Source organism: Pectinophora gossypiella, chromosome 24 (assembly GCF_024362695.1).
Source record: "Pectinophora gossypiella chromosome 24, ilPecGoss1.1, whole genome shotgun sequence".
NCBI classification, from domain to species: Eukaryota; Metazoa; Arthropoda; class Insecta; order Lepidoptera; family Gelechiidae; genus Pectinophora; species Pectinophora gossypiella.
In genome coordinates, this window is record NC_065427.1 from 9,793,316 (window position 1) to 9,812,625 (window position 19,310).

The 19,310-nt window shown below is 40.8% G+C and overlaps 1 protein-coding gene across 1 annotated transcript; it reads right to left on the minus strand.

Moving 5' to 3' along the window:
* Window positions 1–13,832, minus strand: LOC126377739 (facilitated trehalose transporter Tret1-like). Its single transcript, XM_050025547.1, has 3 exons — window positions 13,550–13,832; window positions 3,365–3,500; window positions 1–1,676 (listed from the first exon to the last, which is right to left on the minus strand). Exons 1-3 carry the CDS (start codon window positions 13,595–13,597, stop codon window positions 349–351), a joined length of 1,512 nt encoding a protein of 503 aa, XP_049881504.1. The 5' UTR covers window positions 13,598–13,832; the 3' UTR covers window positions 1–348.
* Between the last annotated feature and the right edge of the window lie 5,478 nt (window positions 13,833–19,310).

Genomic DNA, 19,310 nt, shown 5'->3' on the forward strand with positions numbered 1-19,310 from the left:
ATAACTTAAAATAAAATTAAGCAGGAATCGCGGCCAACAGCTAACATATTTTGGTCATCAAAATACTTACCAAAAATGACTCCTAACATTTTTGTTTGTGTAGAATTTGCTACAGGTAAGTGCATTAACTAATATATGAATGAATATATACAAAAAAACTGTAATATCCTGGATTTTGTAGTCGTTTGTGTACCTGGCTCGTCACACACCGCCACACATCCGCTCTGTACGACGGTTGAACATAGACTGTCTCAGTAACGCATGTGCTCGAGACAACTGTCAGTCTACCCTCACAATAAATTCAAGCCCAATACACTACAAATACCATAGGATATCTTGACTACATCCTTAATAAAGAATATGAGAACTACACCTTCTCATTTCACCACTAGCATTTCCATTTAACGGCCTGACACACTTCCTGTCAGCTGCTGTCACTCCCCTAAACTCATCCTCTATCTCTTGCAGAGTCCTATCTTTTGTCTCTGGCAACATAAACCAGATTACAGAGAGACATGCCACCACTATACCTGCATAGAGGCAATAGGTCAACGGTAGACCCATACCAGTGGTCAACATTGGGAAACATTTTACAGCTATGAAGAAGTTTAACGACAGACCTAAGATACCTAATCCGCCTCCCAAACCTCGATATTCTAATGGGAATATTTCCCCAGAAATAGCAAAGGTGACAGATGATATGCCTACTGTTAAAGAGAACATGTAGAGTCCTATTAATGTGATCGGTATCCATTGCCCGTCGTACGGAAGCATATCATTGCCTTTAGCGTAAACGTAAGCAGCTTTCCCTAAGTAACTGAAGATGCAGAGACCTCCACAGCTGAATAGAAGCATCCTTCTCTTCATAGTCTTCATGCAAAATACCGCCAGGATGTTGCAAACTAGTCTTTCTATATCCAAAGCGACCATCCAGAACTTCGCATTGGCATCTGGGCCGACGACCTGGTGTATGATGTCCATGGCATACGAGCTAATAACGTTGATTCCGGCGAATTGGAACATGGTATACGTCAAGAACATAATGGTTATAGGCTTGTAGAATTCAGGCTTCCGACAAGCCAGGTTCAAGTAGCTGCAAAACCTCTTAATCTTCGTCGCTAGAGACAGCTTCTGTCCTTCAACACTGGATTTTCTCACCATTTTTTGAGCTAGAAGCATGTTTTCCAACTCATTCTTCTGGTCTTCATCTTCTCCTCTTAACCAGAAGAAGACTTCCCTAGCTTTCTCGTATCTTCCTTTAGAAATCAGCCAAGAAGGCGATTCTGGGCTGAAGATTATTAATATCAAACTTCCGAAGGTTATAAACGAACACATCAGCGCAGTCTGTTGCCAGGTAAAATAGGTTCCTAAGGCATGTGAAGTCATGACTCCAATAGTTAAGGAAAGGGATACACAGGTCAAAAACACCCCTCTATTCTTAGGATCAGTAGTTTCTCCAATTATTATGGAGCCAAGAGGCCCTAGCATGCCCATAGCGACTCCTTGAAGGAACCTGGCAGTGATCAGACCAGCTACGTTGTTGACCATTAGAAGCAAGAACCAGCCAATCATATTTGGCACGATGGTCAACAAATGGGACTTCTTTCTTCCAAGGATGTCCATCAATGGAGTGATGATGATGTTCCCCATGATTAGCGCGAAGCCGATGATGGATGCTGGAAAAGGAGAAACGGGACTGTTAATTTATTATCTTCGAATATAACGGAAGGCGGGCATTGAATAAATGACGCTTGGGCGTAAATCTTCTCTCATCAATCGTTCACGCTCCGGACACTTCATACAAAACACCTCGTTTTACGCAGACACTACACATTGGCGTTATCGTACACGCGCATCTGTGTGTGTGTGTGTGTGACGTAAGACGTCCATACGATTGAAGACTAAAGTAAGACCGAGGAGAGGGGAGGTAAACCTAGCTCAGCCGCTGGTGGGGAGCGGAGAGTTGACGTTCTATACGTAGCATTATTCCTTATTCTATGGTTCGGTCTAAAAGCACGTTGACTAGTGTCGACAAAGTTCGATCGTATATTGACTCGGTTACAGTCGTATTTTGTTTGGCAGTCGAGATTTTCAGCCAATAAACCAAACCATAAAAGTGAGTGTACGACAAACGATATCGCAACAAATTTTCTGAACACTAGAGACATACGTAAATACTAAGTAGGTACCTACTTAAACAATATTATATTTTTAAAGGCGCCGATTCCTGCAGACACGTCCTAATTTTATTTTAAGTTATACCTGTCATTTTATTATCCGCCGAAAAGGAAAATGACGAATAATTGACAACTGTTTTTAATTAATTTTAAAATTAAAGAGTGTATGAATGAATTACCCGAGCGAATAAAATAGGCATCTCGGTGATATGCAACACGTTTGATGTGTGCTGTCATCTTAATTCTGTCGGGTTATTGGCCAATGTAAAATTTTGGGAGGAATTTTAACTTTCTACCTAAAATTTACCTGTGTCCCATAAATTTTATGCCCGTCCCTTTCCTTTTCGGCGGATAAGAAAATGACAGGTATTACTTAAAACAAAATTAGATGGCGTGTACTGGAATCGGCGGCGAAGTAGACTTTGTTTTGAGTCATATGAAATAATGTAAGTCTGGTACATTTACTTATCTACTATTTTCCGATAAGATTATCTCTGACTTTAGGAGGTATTTTTCTATTGAGTTGCTGAGGTATATTGGTGAAAATTATGGAACCGGTTACATATCCTACACCTTTACCTAAAAGGAGGGTGTTGATTAGACGTCGTCGGTCTAAAAGTCATATTAGTGCCCAATGTTATAGATATATTGCGTCGGCGTTGGCTTAATGACGATACATAATTATATCGAATGAATTTCGCATGGACAGGAGGAGGACCCGGTGGTGTAATGATCCGGCCAAGTAGTTAATGCTATCTGCGGCAAATCTACAATAAGTCACGACAAAAAACTAACAAGGTGGTGTACTGGTTAACACGCTTGTCTCGGCTTGACAGAGCTGCGGGATCAAGTCCCGTCCGAGTCAGATTTTTTTTTTCGATTTACTTAAATGAATTTTCTCTTTATGAGTTTTAAAACAAAAATCATTATTCCAGGTTTACCTCAGTTGGCATTAACTACTTGGCCGAAACTAAATTGTATAACACTATTTTACTTTTTTTATTTCAGGGAATATCTAGGACGCTGTGCCGAGGTTTTTCTTGCAGCTTCTTTTCCCCTGCCATACAGGTTGTGAAGCTGCAGTAGTTAATTAGGCGGATGAGACGCTCGTTATGTAAAAAATAGCGATTCCCAGGATCAGGATGCCACTAGAGACAGAAAGTATAATCAGCCTTAATCAGCCTCACCTATCCATGATTCCTCAGCAATGGTAGCCTTGATGTGAGACTCAGGCTTCCTGAGAGCTGGTATGAGGACCGCAGCCAGGCCGATGACGCAGCCGTGGCCGATGATGTTCAGCGACACTCCGGCCGTGATGAAACACTGGAAGATGATGAAGAAAATTCAGTATTGAGAAAAAGATGGTAGATTAGCATCATTATTACAAGAGTAATCGATTTAAGTAGGTATGTATTTCTTCAACGTCTAGGTTGACGTCGCAACCATGCCGCGCGCGGTTGCGGTGAGAATTATATCGATGATTTCGACCAAAGACGCAGCGAATGCTGTCTACGTGGATAGACGTCGCACGGCTATTGGTCAAATCCCTCGATGTAATTCGCCCTGCGCGGAGAGCAGGTCAGGTCGTCTTTAACCTCAGGTTGATTTGATTTTTAATTTGTCTCTTTCCTTTTCGACGGTTAAAAAAATTACGGGTATAACTTAAAATAAAATTAAAATGTGTCTGCTGGCAGTACCAGCGCGGGCCAACAGTCGTACGACGTTTATTCACATAGATAGGATATCATTAGAAACGTATTAGTTAACGCGCTCGATATAATTTACAAAACTTAGTGTATAACATACATGGAATGCAATAAATAATTGAGAATTGAATTGAATATAATTGTAAATAATAAAACATTTGTCTACAAGTTGCTTTTATATTGTATCCAAAATTTTCATTTTGTATAAGAACAATCCACTTTCAGTTTTGTAGATTTAGTGACCATCTAATAAGTAGGTACTAAGTAATCATTTGTTTTATGTACCATGTTTTCCCTCTAAGCATAACTGTGTCTGTCTCAATAAGCTCTTAATTGCATTAAAGTCGTAAGACCGAATGTCCTTTTAAAATCCGAACTCCATTGTTTAACTATTGTGTCTGGAAATCTCGGCCGCAAGAGGTTATATCTGTAAGCACTTTTTGGACACTCGTTGTCTTTATGTAATGTAATTATTTTCTTTACTTTATTGTATACATGATTGTTTGTGCCAAAATAAATGGAAAAAAATAAAATAATAGGGTATTAGTATATTACCCTAGGTCAAAGATAAATTATGAAACTGAGGCGGACCTAACTAGTTGACCAGCTAGTTCCGCCCACATGCAACAGATGGCGCCACCCGTCAATAAAGCAGCCCTGAAAACCGCTCGCAAGCAGTAAGTCGCACTCATGTGCGACAGCGGGTCAGCGGCTCGGCCGTCGCCGCGTCGCTCGCATCATTTGGACGCGTTAGTAGCATTATTCCTTCTTCTATGGCGTAAGTCTGCGTTTCCATTGACGCGGAGTTGGGCGGAGAGGAGCGGAGATGTGCAGGAATCGACCAATCACCGTGAGGAAGAGAGTGACAGAGCGTCTTCGTTTTTCGCTCTCTCGAACGCTGTGATTGGTCAAATCCGCACATCTCCGCTGTTCTCCGCCCATCTCCGCGTCAGTAGAAATCCGCCTTTAGGCAGTAGCTCGCAACCCTTTTTTTATTAAAATGAGTTCACGACATCGCAAATTCAAATTCAAAAATATCTTTATTCAGTAGGTAACATAGTTACACTTTGAATCGTCAATTTTTACGTAACGAACGTCTCATCCGCCTAAAACTACTGCAGCTTCTTACAACCTGTATAGCTGGGGAAAAGAAGCTGCAAGAAAAACCTCGGCACAGGGCCTTAGATGTTCTTTAAAAAAAAATACATAAAATATTTTTATACAATTGAGTAATTTAGCTGCCTAATATCAGTTCTCAGACAGTTAATCCCATAAAATCGACTCGGTGTCGTATAGACAGCAAAGGCGAGCCGAGCTACTGGCGTACAAGTAGATGTCTACTAGCTAGGCAGCAACTCGCACTGTGTCTAGGCTGGTTAGCCTTAAGCCTAGGTTACACAGTGCGAGCTAACATGCGAGCTGACCGAGTCAGTTATGGAGGTGCAGCTACTACGCACGTGTGACCGCATCATACGAGTTACTGTCATGTGCGAGTGGGACAGTTGCTCGCGTTCGAGTTACTTCAACATTTTTTGTTTTTACTCGCTACTTGCCTCCCCCCACCACACCACTCGCACGCCGCTCGGTCGTCAACTCGCACGATTTTGCGAAATGACAGTAGCTCGTACGCTCGGGCACACGCCGGGTACAGTGTTTCTTGTTTGGGCGACATGATACAAACGAATTATACCAGTACACTGGTATAGTAGCTGTCTTCTGCGACGCCAGAAGTTTGCATAGTGTGACCGTGCGAGGCGAGTCGACCTACTTGTCATACGAGTACACAGGCACAGTAGCTGTCTATTGTTACATCAGCTGCTCGCACTGTGTAACCTAAGCTTTAAGCTCACTCTTGTACGTAAAAAGAAATTCGGCCGTCGTGAAGCATACTAGTTCGTGTATGTTTGTTTACATGAAGTATTTAACTGGCTTCATATCTTAAATTAGCAGTACATGTGTACCCACAATGTTGTAAAATGGCCGACTTTGGCAAGGTGCCGTGTTTTCGTTTGTTAATTGTCAAATTGAAAACAAAGAGCGGCCGTGACTTCTGACGTCAATTTACTTTGTATTTAGAATGAGGGGGGGAGGGGGGGGTTATGCCTTTATAACCAGACGGACTTCCCCTTAAGGGCGTTGCGCATATAAAAGCAAGTGCGCAATGCAAACAAATTTCAAATAGCAATATTCCTTTTTTGCATGAATTTGCTTTGATGTGGCCTATTTAATTTTATTTCTATTTAGTACTAGCTAGCTACTAACTACTGACTAGACAGCCTCCGTGGTCTAGTGGTTAGAGCGTTAGGCTCACAATCTGGAGGTCCGGGTTCAATTCCCGATGGGGACATTGTCGAAATCACTTTGTGAGACTGTCCTTTGTTTGGTAAGGACTTTTCAAGCTTGAATCACCTGATTGTCCGAAAAAGTAAGATGATTCCGTGCTTCGGAGGGCACGTTAAGCCGTTGGTCCCGGCTATTAGCCGTAAAAACACCTCCACCAACCCGCAGTGGAGCAGCGTGGTGGAGTATGCTCCATACCCCCTCCGGTTGATTGAGGGGAGGCCTGTGCCCAGCAGTGGGACGTATATAGGCAGTTTATATTAGTACTAGCTAAATACTACTAAATAGAAATAAATACTACTAAATAGCCCGCGACGTCATCCGCGTGGTGTGTTATAAAAGAGAGATCTTTGTGTATGTGGGAGTGCATGTCAAATTTCAAGCATCTGACTTATGCAGTTTAGATTTTTTCATACAAATGTTTTTTCCCGTTAACTCCCGTCCCCGTGAGAATTTTGCAATATCCTGTTGCAACTAAGCTTTAAGTTTACTAAGGTACCTGAATGCCTCAAGCGTCTAACTTTAAGTGATTTAGATTTTTCATACAAAAGGATTTTCCCGCTAATTCCCGTTCCCGTGGGAATTTCGGGAATTCCTTTCTTAGTGCACCTCTACGGTGCCTAAGCTACGTCCCTTCCAAATTTCAAGTGCCTACGTTTAGTCGTTTAGGCTGCGCGTTGATATGTCTGTCAGTCAGTTTCTCCTTTTATATATTTAGATGGGTACTTACTCGTAAGTAACTGCAGTACTAGAAGCGGAGGACATAGTACGGCTTTGAAATAGACTACTCTGGGCGCCATCCCACTCGCATCAGACAGAGACAGAGTACGTGAGAGTGCTTGCTTTCTTAAATTGCTTTCTTAGATGAATTGCTTCGATGTGGCCATTTTAACCCCCCTGATGTAAGTAAGTAGTCGTTACATGAGCCATAATGTCAGGGGCCTTTGGCGGCTCAATAGTAACCCTGACACCTGGGTTGATGAGGTTGGTAATCCACCTCACAACTCACACGATAGAAGAAGCTAACCTGTTGCTCCTCAATACAGTTCTTACTGATAATCTAAAAAACAAACAGTAATTTCAAGAGCATATTAACCTTAACCGACTTGTAAAAACATAACTACTTAATAAATGAGGTAATCTTATCGGATACCGTGTTGATGACGAAATTTTACAACCTACGTCATACGATGGACGATTGTTTAGTGACACACATTTATTCTTAATCTTTATTTTCCTTTTTTGTCACCCTACAATGGAATTCCATAATCAGCTTACCCCGGTGGGAAATAGGCGTGAGTTTATGTATACATATGTCGCGGCCAGATCGTAGCATTGATTATTTCAATACAATACAATACAATACGAATATACTTTATTGCACACAACATACAAAACAAGTTTTACACAAAACATACACGAAAGATACAGTACAATCTGGCGGCCTTATTGCTAAGCAGCAATTTCTTCCAGACAACCAGTGGTCGATTTCATGAGATGGTTTAATGATATTTCAATCAACGTTTGGCCATATCATTATTCATTAATGTAGGCGGGGTCCATGCTATGTGGTGTACTAAAAATTCGATTAATTTTCTAGGTTCAAAATTATTTACCTATTCGATATGGAAAATTGTACAATTACATTGACCCATCGATTACAATTTCAATCAAGTTTTAAAAAATCGACACCAGCGCCATTTCATGAAGTAATCATGCATTTAGTTGCTCATATCATTAAACGTTTTGTGTTCATTGATCTGGCCAAACTACATCAGGATGTGACCAATGTGTGATATTTTATTTCATGAAATATGACCATTTCGTGAAATGACCGAGCACATCATGACATGATCAATTCTAAGATCTGGCCACGACATATACACTTTGAAACCATGTCACATTAACTTTCTTGACAAATTAAACCGTAAGTCTCATTAAATGTCAATAATATGATAGTGCGACAGGGTCCTAAAGTGGGTAAGTACATAATATTGCTCCCGACTCTACACTCAAAAAGTCTCGTAGATTTAGTTAGTTTGCGAATTCGAAAACTTAAATCGGATAAACTATTAAGAGGCTTAAAAACTCATTTCTCCTCGCATAATAACGACGTGGATTGTGTCTGATAACATCTAAAAGACGAACAGTATCTTAATGAGGAATTATCACTGCAATTTACTGGCTAATCATCGTTCAGGGCTAGATAACGCATTTGATGTTGAAAAGGAGCCTTGGCGGCGCAGACGTTTAAAGAACTGTCGCTTTAATAGAGTATTTGATTAGGTTAAAGACATTATAAATAACCGGCCTCCATGGTCCAGTGGTTGAGCGTTAGGCTCACGATCCGGAGGTCCCAGGTTCTAATCCCGGTGTAGAAATATCACACAAAAATTACTTTGTGATCCCTAGTTTGGTTAGGACATTACAGGCTGATTACCTGATTGTCCGAAAGTAAGATGATTCGTGCTTATCTTTTATCTTTATTAAAATTCATAAATCAGTTAAATGGAAAAAAGAAAATATTTTTTGTCATCTTTGGATCTGTCTTTATTTAATGAGAATTTCATAATTTATCTTTGACCTAGGAAACTACCTTTTTTTTGACGTGACTTATTGTAGATTTGCCGCAGATAGCATTAACTACTTGGCCGGACAAATGGAGAGCGCTGAAGGCTCTCACCCGGTACAAAGTTTAAGACAACAGACCTGAGGGTGCCCAGTCGGGCGCGAACCTCGGCTTAGGGCGTCGTCTGAGAGGAAAAATATTTGAAAGAATTAATCGACCCTAGTGGGTCGATAGCGATAAGCGCTGAATGAGAGAAATCGTCGACCACGCCGGTGGGGTCGGTATCGGGGTCCTGAAGTGTTTGGTGTCGCCAGCTGATTGGCTGCCTCCATGGCCTTGGAGTGATCGGGTCGTCGGGATCGTATATTACGTCTTTCGGACGCCGATACTTTTCAGTACCGTCCCTAAGCGGAATGTATTCGGAAGCTAGGAAACTACTCTATACATTCCTGGTACAACTTAATACTATAGCACGAAATCTAACCTGGATTGAAATTAACGTGTCTATTTAGACGTTTAGCCTAAGAGCAGTTAATTGGAAAGGATCATTAATTACAACCAGGGGGGTTAAAATGGCCACATCGAAGCAATTCATCTAAAAAGCAATATTGAAATTTGACATTTGCGCAGATGACAGTAAGTGCGCAATACAAACAAATGTCAAATAGCAATATTGCTTTTTAGATGAATTGCTTCGACGTGGCCTTTTAACCCCCCATGTACTTTTATTTTATTTTTATTTTTTTGACGTGACTTATTGTAGATTTGCCGCAGATGGCATTAACTACTTGGCCGGGCAAATGGGGAGCGCTGAAGGGTCTCACCCGCGGTACCCGGTACAACGTTTAAGACAACAGGCCTGAGGGTGTCCAGTTGGGCGCGAACCTCGGCTCAGGGCGTCGTCTGAGAGGAAAAATATTTGAAAGAATTAATCAACCCTGGTGGGTCGATAGCGATAAGCGCTGAATGAGGGAAATCCCCTCCCCATGTACCGTAATCATTGGTTCATCCATGGAATATAAGAAAGAGATTGGAAGCGCCAAGCGCGCCACGCGCCCTACAAGTACAAGCAAATAGTTCATACTTAAACTTTGCACTCCACTCGTCCGCAAACTTCACGACGAGCTGCGCGTGCAGGGCAAAAAGTTAAATATCGACTATCATGCGAGGAAATCCCTCCTTATCACGGGAAACGCAGTCATCATCTCCCTAGCATTATCCCGTTTTTCACAGGGTCCGCTTACCTAACCTGACGATTTGACAGATCCGGTTTTTACAGAAGCGACTGCCTGTCTGACCTTCCAACCCGCGAAGGGCAAACCAGCCCAATACAGGTTAGGTCACATACCTCCGAAAATGCATTTCTAGAGAATGTAGTGGGTTTCCTCATGTTTTCCTTCACTGAGCACGTGATAATCATTTACGATCCAAACATGAATTCGAAAACAAAGTCGACCATCATTGGTTTAGGCCTGTGTTAGAACTTGCGACCTCAAAGTGAGAAGCGAGCGGTCTACCAACTGAGCTACCACGGCTCACTGATATATTTTTTTGAAGAATATACCTTCCTCAAACTTCATACAGTTTTCTTCCGTGGCAACCCAAACATGATCCATTATTCCTGACGTAAGGTCGCAAAGATAATCTAATCAGTGATAGTTCATATATTTCAAAACAGATCACATAATCGCATATACTTATAACATGCTTAACGACAAGCGTGGTTGCCTAAAGAAATAGGTGACGGGCTCATACGATTTTTATACGTCAATGGTTCAATCGAATGGTAAGCTGAATCATGGTATAACATCAGCGGGCTTAGCACCGTAAGCGTGCGACTCTTTCTCGCCTCGACATACGTCACCCGTCACTCTCTCACAGTACTGCACAGAAAGAGACAGATGATCTCTGTCGCGGCGAGAAAGAGTCGCGTGCTTACGGTGCTAAGCCCGCAGGGGGATTAAAATGGCCATATCGAAGCAATTCATCTAAGTAAGCAATAATGCTACTTGACATTTGTTTGCATTGCGCACTTATGCAATATGCGCAAATGTCAAATTGCAATATTGCTTTTTTAGATGAATTGCTTCGATGTGGCCTTTTTAACCCACCTGGTATGCTCAATCCTATGACAAGCCGCCTTGATGACATAAGTGTTACCATTAAATTGGTATCTCCAACATTCTAAGGACGTAAATTTTATTATTGAAAATTAAGTGAATTACTGACTACTTACTGTAAATTACCTACTATTATTTGTCACATACTGTACGTAATATTTTTACTAAAAGTATATAAGTATCTTCCCAATTTGTAGACAGAGGGACATCCATCGCAAGATCAATTAAGTACCCACACCTCACCGAGCTTTCTGTTAAACCAACGTGATAGGTGAGCCGTATAGCCATCTATAATGGTCGAGCCAACTGTGTTAGTGAAAACTGCATTATGATAAATTAATCTTACCTAACTCATTAGTCATTGAACCTGACAGAGGGCTGCAGTAACTGTCAGCACTATTCAAATGCGACAGGAGAAGATAAGTACTACTACGGCTTTGAAATAGACTACTCTGAGCGCCATCCCACTCGCGTCAGACAGAGTACTGCGGGGCGGAAGGCAGGAGGGAAACCACTGCCCTATTTTTCCCTAAAAAAGTAGCATGGAGAATGCTACACCGACAAGAGCGTGACTCGTTGTTGTCTATGCGTTAACAACAACCTGCGTATATACGTCCCACTGTTGGGCACCTACCACTCAATGTAGGTGCAACAAAGTGATCTTGTAACGGTTCCGTTTTTCCTTTTGAGGTCATCATCATTAATTTAAGAGCCACGCTCTTGTCGGTGCAGCATTTCCCATGCTACTTTTTTAGGGAAAAAATAGGGCAGTGGTTTCCCTCTTGCCTTCCGCCCCGCAGTACTCTGTCTGACGCGAGTGGAATGGCGCCCAGAGTAGTCTATTTCAAAGCTGTACTTGTACTTACCTTCTGTCAATGTGTCTTTCCCAGGGATTGTTCGTAAAGTGGGAAAGTTCCCGTTGTAAAAACTCTTTGAAAGTGAGGACACTGGCTGCTTTTCTTTTTCAAATTCTTCTTAATTGTACTCTGGTCTTATCTGCTTTTAAAATTGGTAATGAAGCTCATTTTACATAAGTTTTTCGCCTTTTTACTGCGTAACGTTCCTAAGCACATCAGTTGAACCCATTATCCCATTTTTCACAGGATCCGCTTACCTAATATCACGTGTTTTCCCTAGGCGGCAGCGGTGGTATGGGGCGGAAGGCAAGAGGGAAACCACTGTCCTATTTTTCCATAAAAAAGTAGCATGGAGAATATTTATACTTAGACAAGGATACGTGGCACTTATATCCGCCCAATTGGGCACCCTCAGGCCTGTTGTCTTAAACGTTGTACCGAGAGCCTTCAGCGCTCCCCATTTGTCCGGCCAAGTAGTTAATGCCATCTGCGGCAAATCTACAATAAGTCACGTCAAAAACGCCACAATTCGGAATAAGTCATGAAAAAAAAACTGAACTAAGAGAACCAAAACAAAAATCGGTCTACTGCGCAAAATCATTATTGCAGTATTAAAAATAGAAGATTTACACGAATTTATATACACGACCCCTTTATAGGAGCACCCACGGGTTTTAATTCGCATGTGTGACTATTTGTACATACATACACATACATAAATTCACGCCTATTTCCCACCGGGGTAAGCAGAGACTATGGAATTCCATTTGCTTCGATCCTGACACACATCTCTTGCTTCCTCCACATTCATCAATCGCTACATGACAAATATGACATGACATGCTATATTTGTACATGACATTTCTTATTTATTTATTTATTTATATAAATATTTACGTTTTTAATTAATTAAAATAAGGTTCCCATTTGCATTTGTAAAGTAAAGACAGTAATTAAACAGAAACTTTGTAAAAAAGGTTATTATAAGGTTACCTAGTGATAATTTAGAAGATACAAACTGATGGTAACAGAATAATCACTAACATTTTCATGAATTTTGCTACAGAAAATTCCACTTGATATCAACCCAGAATCATGGTCTGAATCATCCCCCAATGTTTTCGTTACGCAGTTTTAGGACAGATTGTTTAACGGCCTCCGGGGTCCAGTGGTTGAGCGTTGTGCTCACGATCCGGAGGTCCCGGGTTCAAATCTCCGTAGGGACAAATCACAAAAATCACTTTGTGATCCCTAGTTTCGTTAGGACATTACAGGCTGATCACCTGGTTGCTCAAAAGTAAGATGATCCGTGCTTCGGAAGGCACGTTAAGCCGTTGGTCCGGGTTACTACGTACTAATGTAAGTACGTAGTCGTTACATGAGTCAGGGGCCTTTGGCGGCTCAATAATAACCCTGACACCAAAGTTGATGGGGTTGGTAATCCACCTCACAACCCACACGATAGAAGAAGGACAGATTTTTACTGACAACTAACACTCTGTACCTATATAGCACTATGTAGTTACTTACTACAAATTTGAATTAACCTTATGATTTCTAACTGGAATTGTATATTGTTTAACTTGCTCTTGAAGAGACTTACAAAGTCTACATAATGGTCATTTATCGTAATAAACACAAAAAAATAATTCAAACGTACTTACTAAGTCATAAAAACTTAAACTTGAAAACTGTTTGAAAATAAATCAAAACAACGAATCGACGCAATTTCCAAATTCAAAAACGTTTTTAAACGGAAAAAGTATCTATATTTACTTACTTGTCTTAACAAAGGCGTATTGTTCCCTGCACGCCTATCTTCACCCATGATTAGTGTTTTAACACTTAAAAATATCACAAAAAGAAATCACAACACCATTTTCCGCAGAAATATCACAATTATTTTCGAATATTTTCGTCACCCACTTTTCTTTTGCAAACACATGCTATGCGGCCGGAGGGCTTAGAAACAATGTATATTCGAACGATACCCGATTATGATTACAGTAATCTTATTTGTTGATTCTTTCATACGATAATGAGAACGAATAGCTGCGCTACTAATAAAGAACATGAACTGTTCTGTATGGTCGTCATAATGCTACCTGAATTCGCGTAACGGTTTGCACTTTAAACTCAAACGAAAGAGTTCTCAATACATTTCTGGCTTTGACAAAATAGGTACAAAGATCTCTTCCAGCAAACCCCGCATGGTGTGCGAGTCACTTATGGAGTGTCAAAACGGCTTTAATTATTATTTTTTTACCCGACTTCGGCGAAGCAAAAAGAAGGTTATGTGTTTGACCGCTATGTGTGTATACACGTCTGTTCCAACGTAACTTCTAAACCACTTGTCGGAATTTATCAAATGAGGTGTCACTAGAAGCGTCTTGATTGTCCGGTGGTTATAGGTTATATGACGTCACGCTAAATTCAATGTGGCGCCTTCTAGGGGTTAAACTGAGGACGAAGCGAGCGCATCCCTACAATAATTGGCAAACCCGTTTGAACCTTAATTCTATCGGGTTATTGGCCAATGCTCAATTGGACGACGCTCAGTGGGTAGGCTACAAGGTGGACCGACGATCTGGTGAAGGTCGCGGGAAGCCGCTGGATGCGGGCAGCGCAGGACCGATCGTCGTGGAGATCCTTGGGGGAGGCCTATGCCCAGCAGTGGGCGTCGTACGGCTGATGATGATGATGATGATGATTGGCCAATGTAAAATTTTGAGAGGGTTTAAAGTCTCTGTCTAAAATGAGGGACTTTCCAGGCTACGTTCCCTAAAAAAATATAGATGGAGCTGTACGTACAGATTTGCCTTCTAGTTTCATATATAACAGACATCATCATCATCACCAGCCCATTAACGTCAAATGGATGGATAGGGAGATTGGACCCAAAACCCACCACGCGGGCCCAGTGCTCATTGGTAGTTATTAAAGACTGCTAATGCAGCCGGGACCAACGGCTTAACGTGCCTTCCGAAGTACGTAGGAGCTCGAGATGAAAACTTTTTTTTTGTGGTTTCCCATCCTATGACCGGCCTTTGCGAAAGTTGCTTAATGAGGAGCTCGGTGGCGCAGCGGTAAACGATTGTTGATAACAGACATAAGCAACTTCTATCTTTGTTTTTGGGTATAAATTATGACCCTTGTTACTACACCCAGCCACAAGAGATCTTCCGCCAATTATTATGCTGATCAAAATAAAGTAAACCATAATATCTGGGTAGCAACCGAATTCTATACATATATCAAATATCAGCAACAATTATTGTTATATATGCTTCTGCCATTACATTTCTGAATAATTATGTACCCGAGCGATGAGAAAATAGGTAATTACCACGTTAAATCTAAACAGAGACAACTATATTTCTTAACCATGAACCAAGCCAGGAAGGTCCTCATTGAAGAGCTTTTGTCTTTCCATCTTCTTCTATCGTGTGGGTTGTGAGGTGGAGTAGCAACCCCGTCAACCCTGGTGTCAGGGTTACTATTGAGCCGCCAAAGGCCCCTGACATGGCTCATGTAACGACTACTTACTTATATCAGCAAGTAGTAACCGGGACCAACGGCTTAACGTGCCTGTCTTTCCATTGAATGTCATAACATGACCATGAATTTAATTGGTGTTAACGATAACTAATTGCCGTTCAAGTGGTTAGTTGAACTTTTAACCTGAATAATGGAATCCAGCGTTCAATGTGTAGCAGGGTAGACAGAGCTGCGAGTTATCAGAAGACAAGCTGTTGCCTGTTATAGGGTCCCGTTTTTTACTCTTTGGGTACGGAACCCTAAAACTTGATGAAAAATCATTACTTAATGTTATAGATGGAAGAATATACAGTTGTTAGTGACATCGTAACGAAAACTTTGAGGATGATTCAGACCATGATTCTGAGTTGATATCAAGTGGAATTTTCCGTCGCTAAAGTTTAAAACTGAAAATAATAAAAACTAAAATTTTCATTTTTCTGAAAATTTTCATGAAATTCTACTTGATATTAACTCAGAATCATGGTCTGAATCATCCCCCTCAGTATTCGTTACGATGTCACGAACAGCCTATACAGCCTATCTTTTATAAGCAGATGTATCTCGTTAAAGTCCTTATTTTTTACAATTTATCAGTAAAGTATATTAGTTGGCTCGAGGATTTTAGACGGCGACACGGAAGCTGACGCTAGTCTAATATGAATCTCGGTGAAGTGTGGGTATCTACTCATATAAACATGAGCAGTCCACTTCTGCTAGGCACTGGCCTCCATTCAATAAACCGGAAGAAGTGTAGAGCATGGAATAAAAGAAAGAGGTAAAGGAGTATAATGTGTATTTGAATTGTTTTATAATTTGTACGATTGACTTATTTAGTGCTGCTTATTATGATAATTGTTTACTTACCTGACATTCGCATACAATGATATTGTTTATGAATAAATTATGAAATGAAAAGGTTGGAAGGGCCGAGTGAGCGCGAAACGCGCGCCATATACAAGTATTCGCCAATTGTTCGTTCATACATCAATTTTGCACTGCACTCGTCCGCAAACTATTCATACTTACATATAAATAAATAAATAAAAAGAGTTTATTTCGGACATGTTCCATAGAAGTTAGTAACAAGCAATAAATAAACAACTTAATCTAGTGTTAGTAATAGAGCGATAAAAAAAGCATATGACACCACGCTGCTATGCCGTGAATTGGTGGAGGTGTTTTTTACGGCAGTTAGCGTGCTTCAAAGTACGTAATATCTTTTGATTATAATATATTTTTTTTACGGACAATCAAGTGATTCCAGCCTACAATGTCGTTACAAAACAAAAGGGCAGTCTATTACAATGATTTAAACAATTTCCCCATCGAAAATCGAACCGGGACCAGCATCTCGTGAGCCGAACGCTCTAACTGAAACAGTAGGACTAGGACTAGAGCCCTGTGCTGCGAGGTTTTCTGGCCACGTCTTTCCCTCAGCGTTACAGATTCCGATGTGGTAGTAGTTTTACAGCTAGTTAACCTAATGGCCCCGATTCCCGCAGACGCCGCCTAATTTTATTTTAAGTTATATCCGTCATTTTCACATCCGTCGAAAAGGAAAGGGACGGATGATTCACAGCTCTTAATTTTAGGATAAATGAGTAAATGAATGAATACCCCGGGCGAATCAAAAAGGTACGTCGCTGGTATGCAATCCGTTTTACGTGCTGTCTACTTAACTGTGTCGGGTTATTGACTGATGTAAAATTTTTAGACGATTGCTTTAGATTTGTGCTTAAAATTGACGTGTGTTCCATAAATTTTATGCTTGTCGATTACCCGTCCCTTTCCTTTTCGGCGGATAAGAAAATGACAGATATAACTTAAAATAAAATTAGATGGTATTTACAGGAATTAGCACCAATATGTAATTTAATTTTTAACGTTCAAAAAGCGCTAACTTTGTAAGCCAATTTTGATAAATAAATATTTTTGAATTTTGAATTTTGAACTAGACCACAGCTGATGTAACTAAAAATAAAATGCTACATCTGTTACCAGTAACCCGTTTTAGAATTGGCTCGTTTCAGTGTTACGGATGTTTTCAGCTTTGAAATGACAATGTCACGGTTGTTTCGTTGCCAAGTTTCCACGTAAGACCACATTCATAGTGAGTGCGCGGGCGCAGAAGCGGCTTTCTATCAGAAATAATATACTGACAAAGAAAGAAGGCATATGTTTGAGGTAGGATCAATATAAGTTTTACAAAATGAACAGAGGTTCCCAAACTACGCGGAGCCTGTAACTTGAGAAATCGTGGACAATGGGATACAAGTCTTGTAAGATTGACGCAAAATTTACCAACAATAATAATAAACACAAGAAACTTAAAATATATATAAATATAAAATTGAATTCTTCTTCTCTCGTGTGTAGCCAGTGTCAGGTTTACTATTGAACCGCCAAAGGCCCCTGACATGACTCATGTAACGACTACTTACTTACATCAGTAAGTAGTAACCGGGACCAACGGCTTAATCGTGCCTTCCGAACGGATCGTCTTACTTTCGGACAATCAGGTGATCATCAGCCTGTAATGTCTTAACCAAACTAGGGATCACAAAGTAATTTTTGTGATATTTCCTCACCGGCTTTCAAACCCGGGACCTCCGGATCGTGAGCCCAACGCTCAACCACTGGACCACGAAGGCCGTTGTCTCTTTGATAAATCACGTCAAAAAGAATTAAAATTGTTTCCCGCTCTCGCGTGCGCCCGCGCAACTGTGTAGGAGCGTAGATCCAACTCATAAGCACGTCAGAGATTTCAAAGTACACTTCTCTTTAACTAAGAATATAATTTTATATTCGTTAAAACAAAAGAAATGGATCGCGAAATTACATCACGAAGGGAGTAGGTTAGGCATGCAAAAAAAAATTTTTTGTTTGTTTATTTGGTTTTTAGTTTTAAAAATAGATTCAATGTTAAATATTTCACTTCTGTGATCCGTTCAACGACTTTTAATTTTACGTGTTTCATTAATATTAATGGTTTTTTTTTACTTTGTGTGCAAATACAGCGGAAACAGTTGTTAGTTACATTACAAAGAAAATATAATCACTAAGTATGTTTTAAATTATTAGGTTATTTCGAAAGCCCCTCATTGAGAAGCTAGCGTTCCACAGGAAAACAGTGACTTTTACCCATGTTTAAACAGAATACGCAGTTTTGATAACACTAAGATACTTATTATCACTTAGCAACCGCACTGGTGGTTGACTCAATCCGATTAGCGGAACAATAGTATATTAATCGTCACGATTGACTGATAAGCCTGACAATTCACTATACTTAATCGGGAATTGACGACCAGACAATGGCATGTCCCTAGTTTCGTTAGGACATTATGACGACCCGATTACTCTAGCCATAGAGGTAGCCAATCAGCTCGCGACACCAAACACTTCAGGACCCCGATACCGATCCCGCCGGCGTGGTCGACGACTTCCCTCAATCAGCGCTATCAACCCATTAGGGCGATTAATTCTTTCAAATATTTTTCCTCTCAGACAACGCCCTGAGCCGAGGTTCGCGCCCAACTGGGCACTCTCAGGCCTATTGTCTTAAATATTGTATCGGATGAGAGCCTTCAGCGCTCCCTATTTGTCCGGCCAAGTAGTTAATGCCATCTGCGGCAAATCTACAATAAATCACGTCAAAAAAAGAAAAAAAAAAACCGTTAGGATATTACAGGCTTCTTCTATCATGTGGATTGTGAGGTGAATTACCAACCCCATCTACCCTGGTGTCAGGGTTATTATTGAGCCGCCATAGGCCCCTGACATGATTCATGTAATGACTACGTACTTACATCGACCTTAGTGGGTCGATAGCGATAAGCGCTGATTGAGAGAAATCGTCGCCCACGCCGGCGGGGTCGGTATCGGAGTCCTGAAGTGTTTGATGTCGCGAGTTGATTGGCTACCTCTATGGCTAGAGTAATCGGGTCGAAATCATCTTACTATTTCGGACAATCTGGTGATTCAAGTTTGCAATGCCTAGA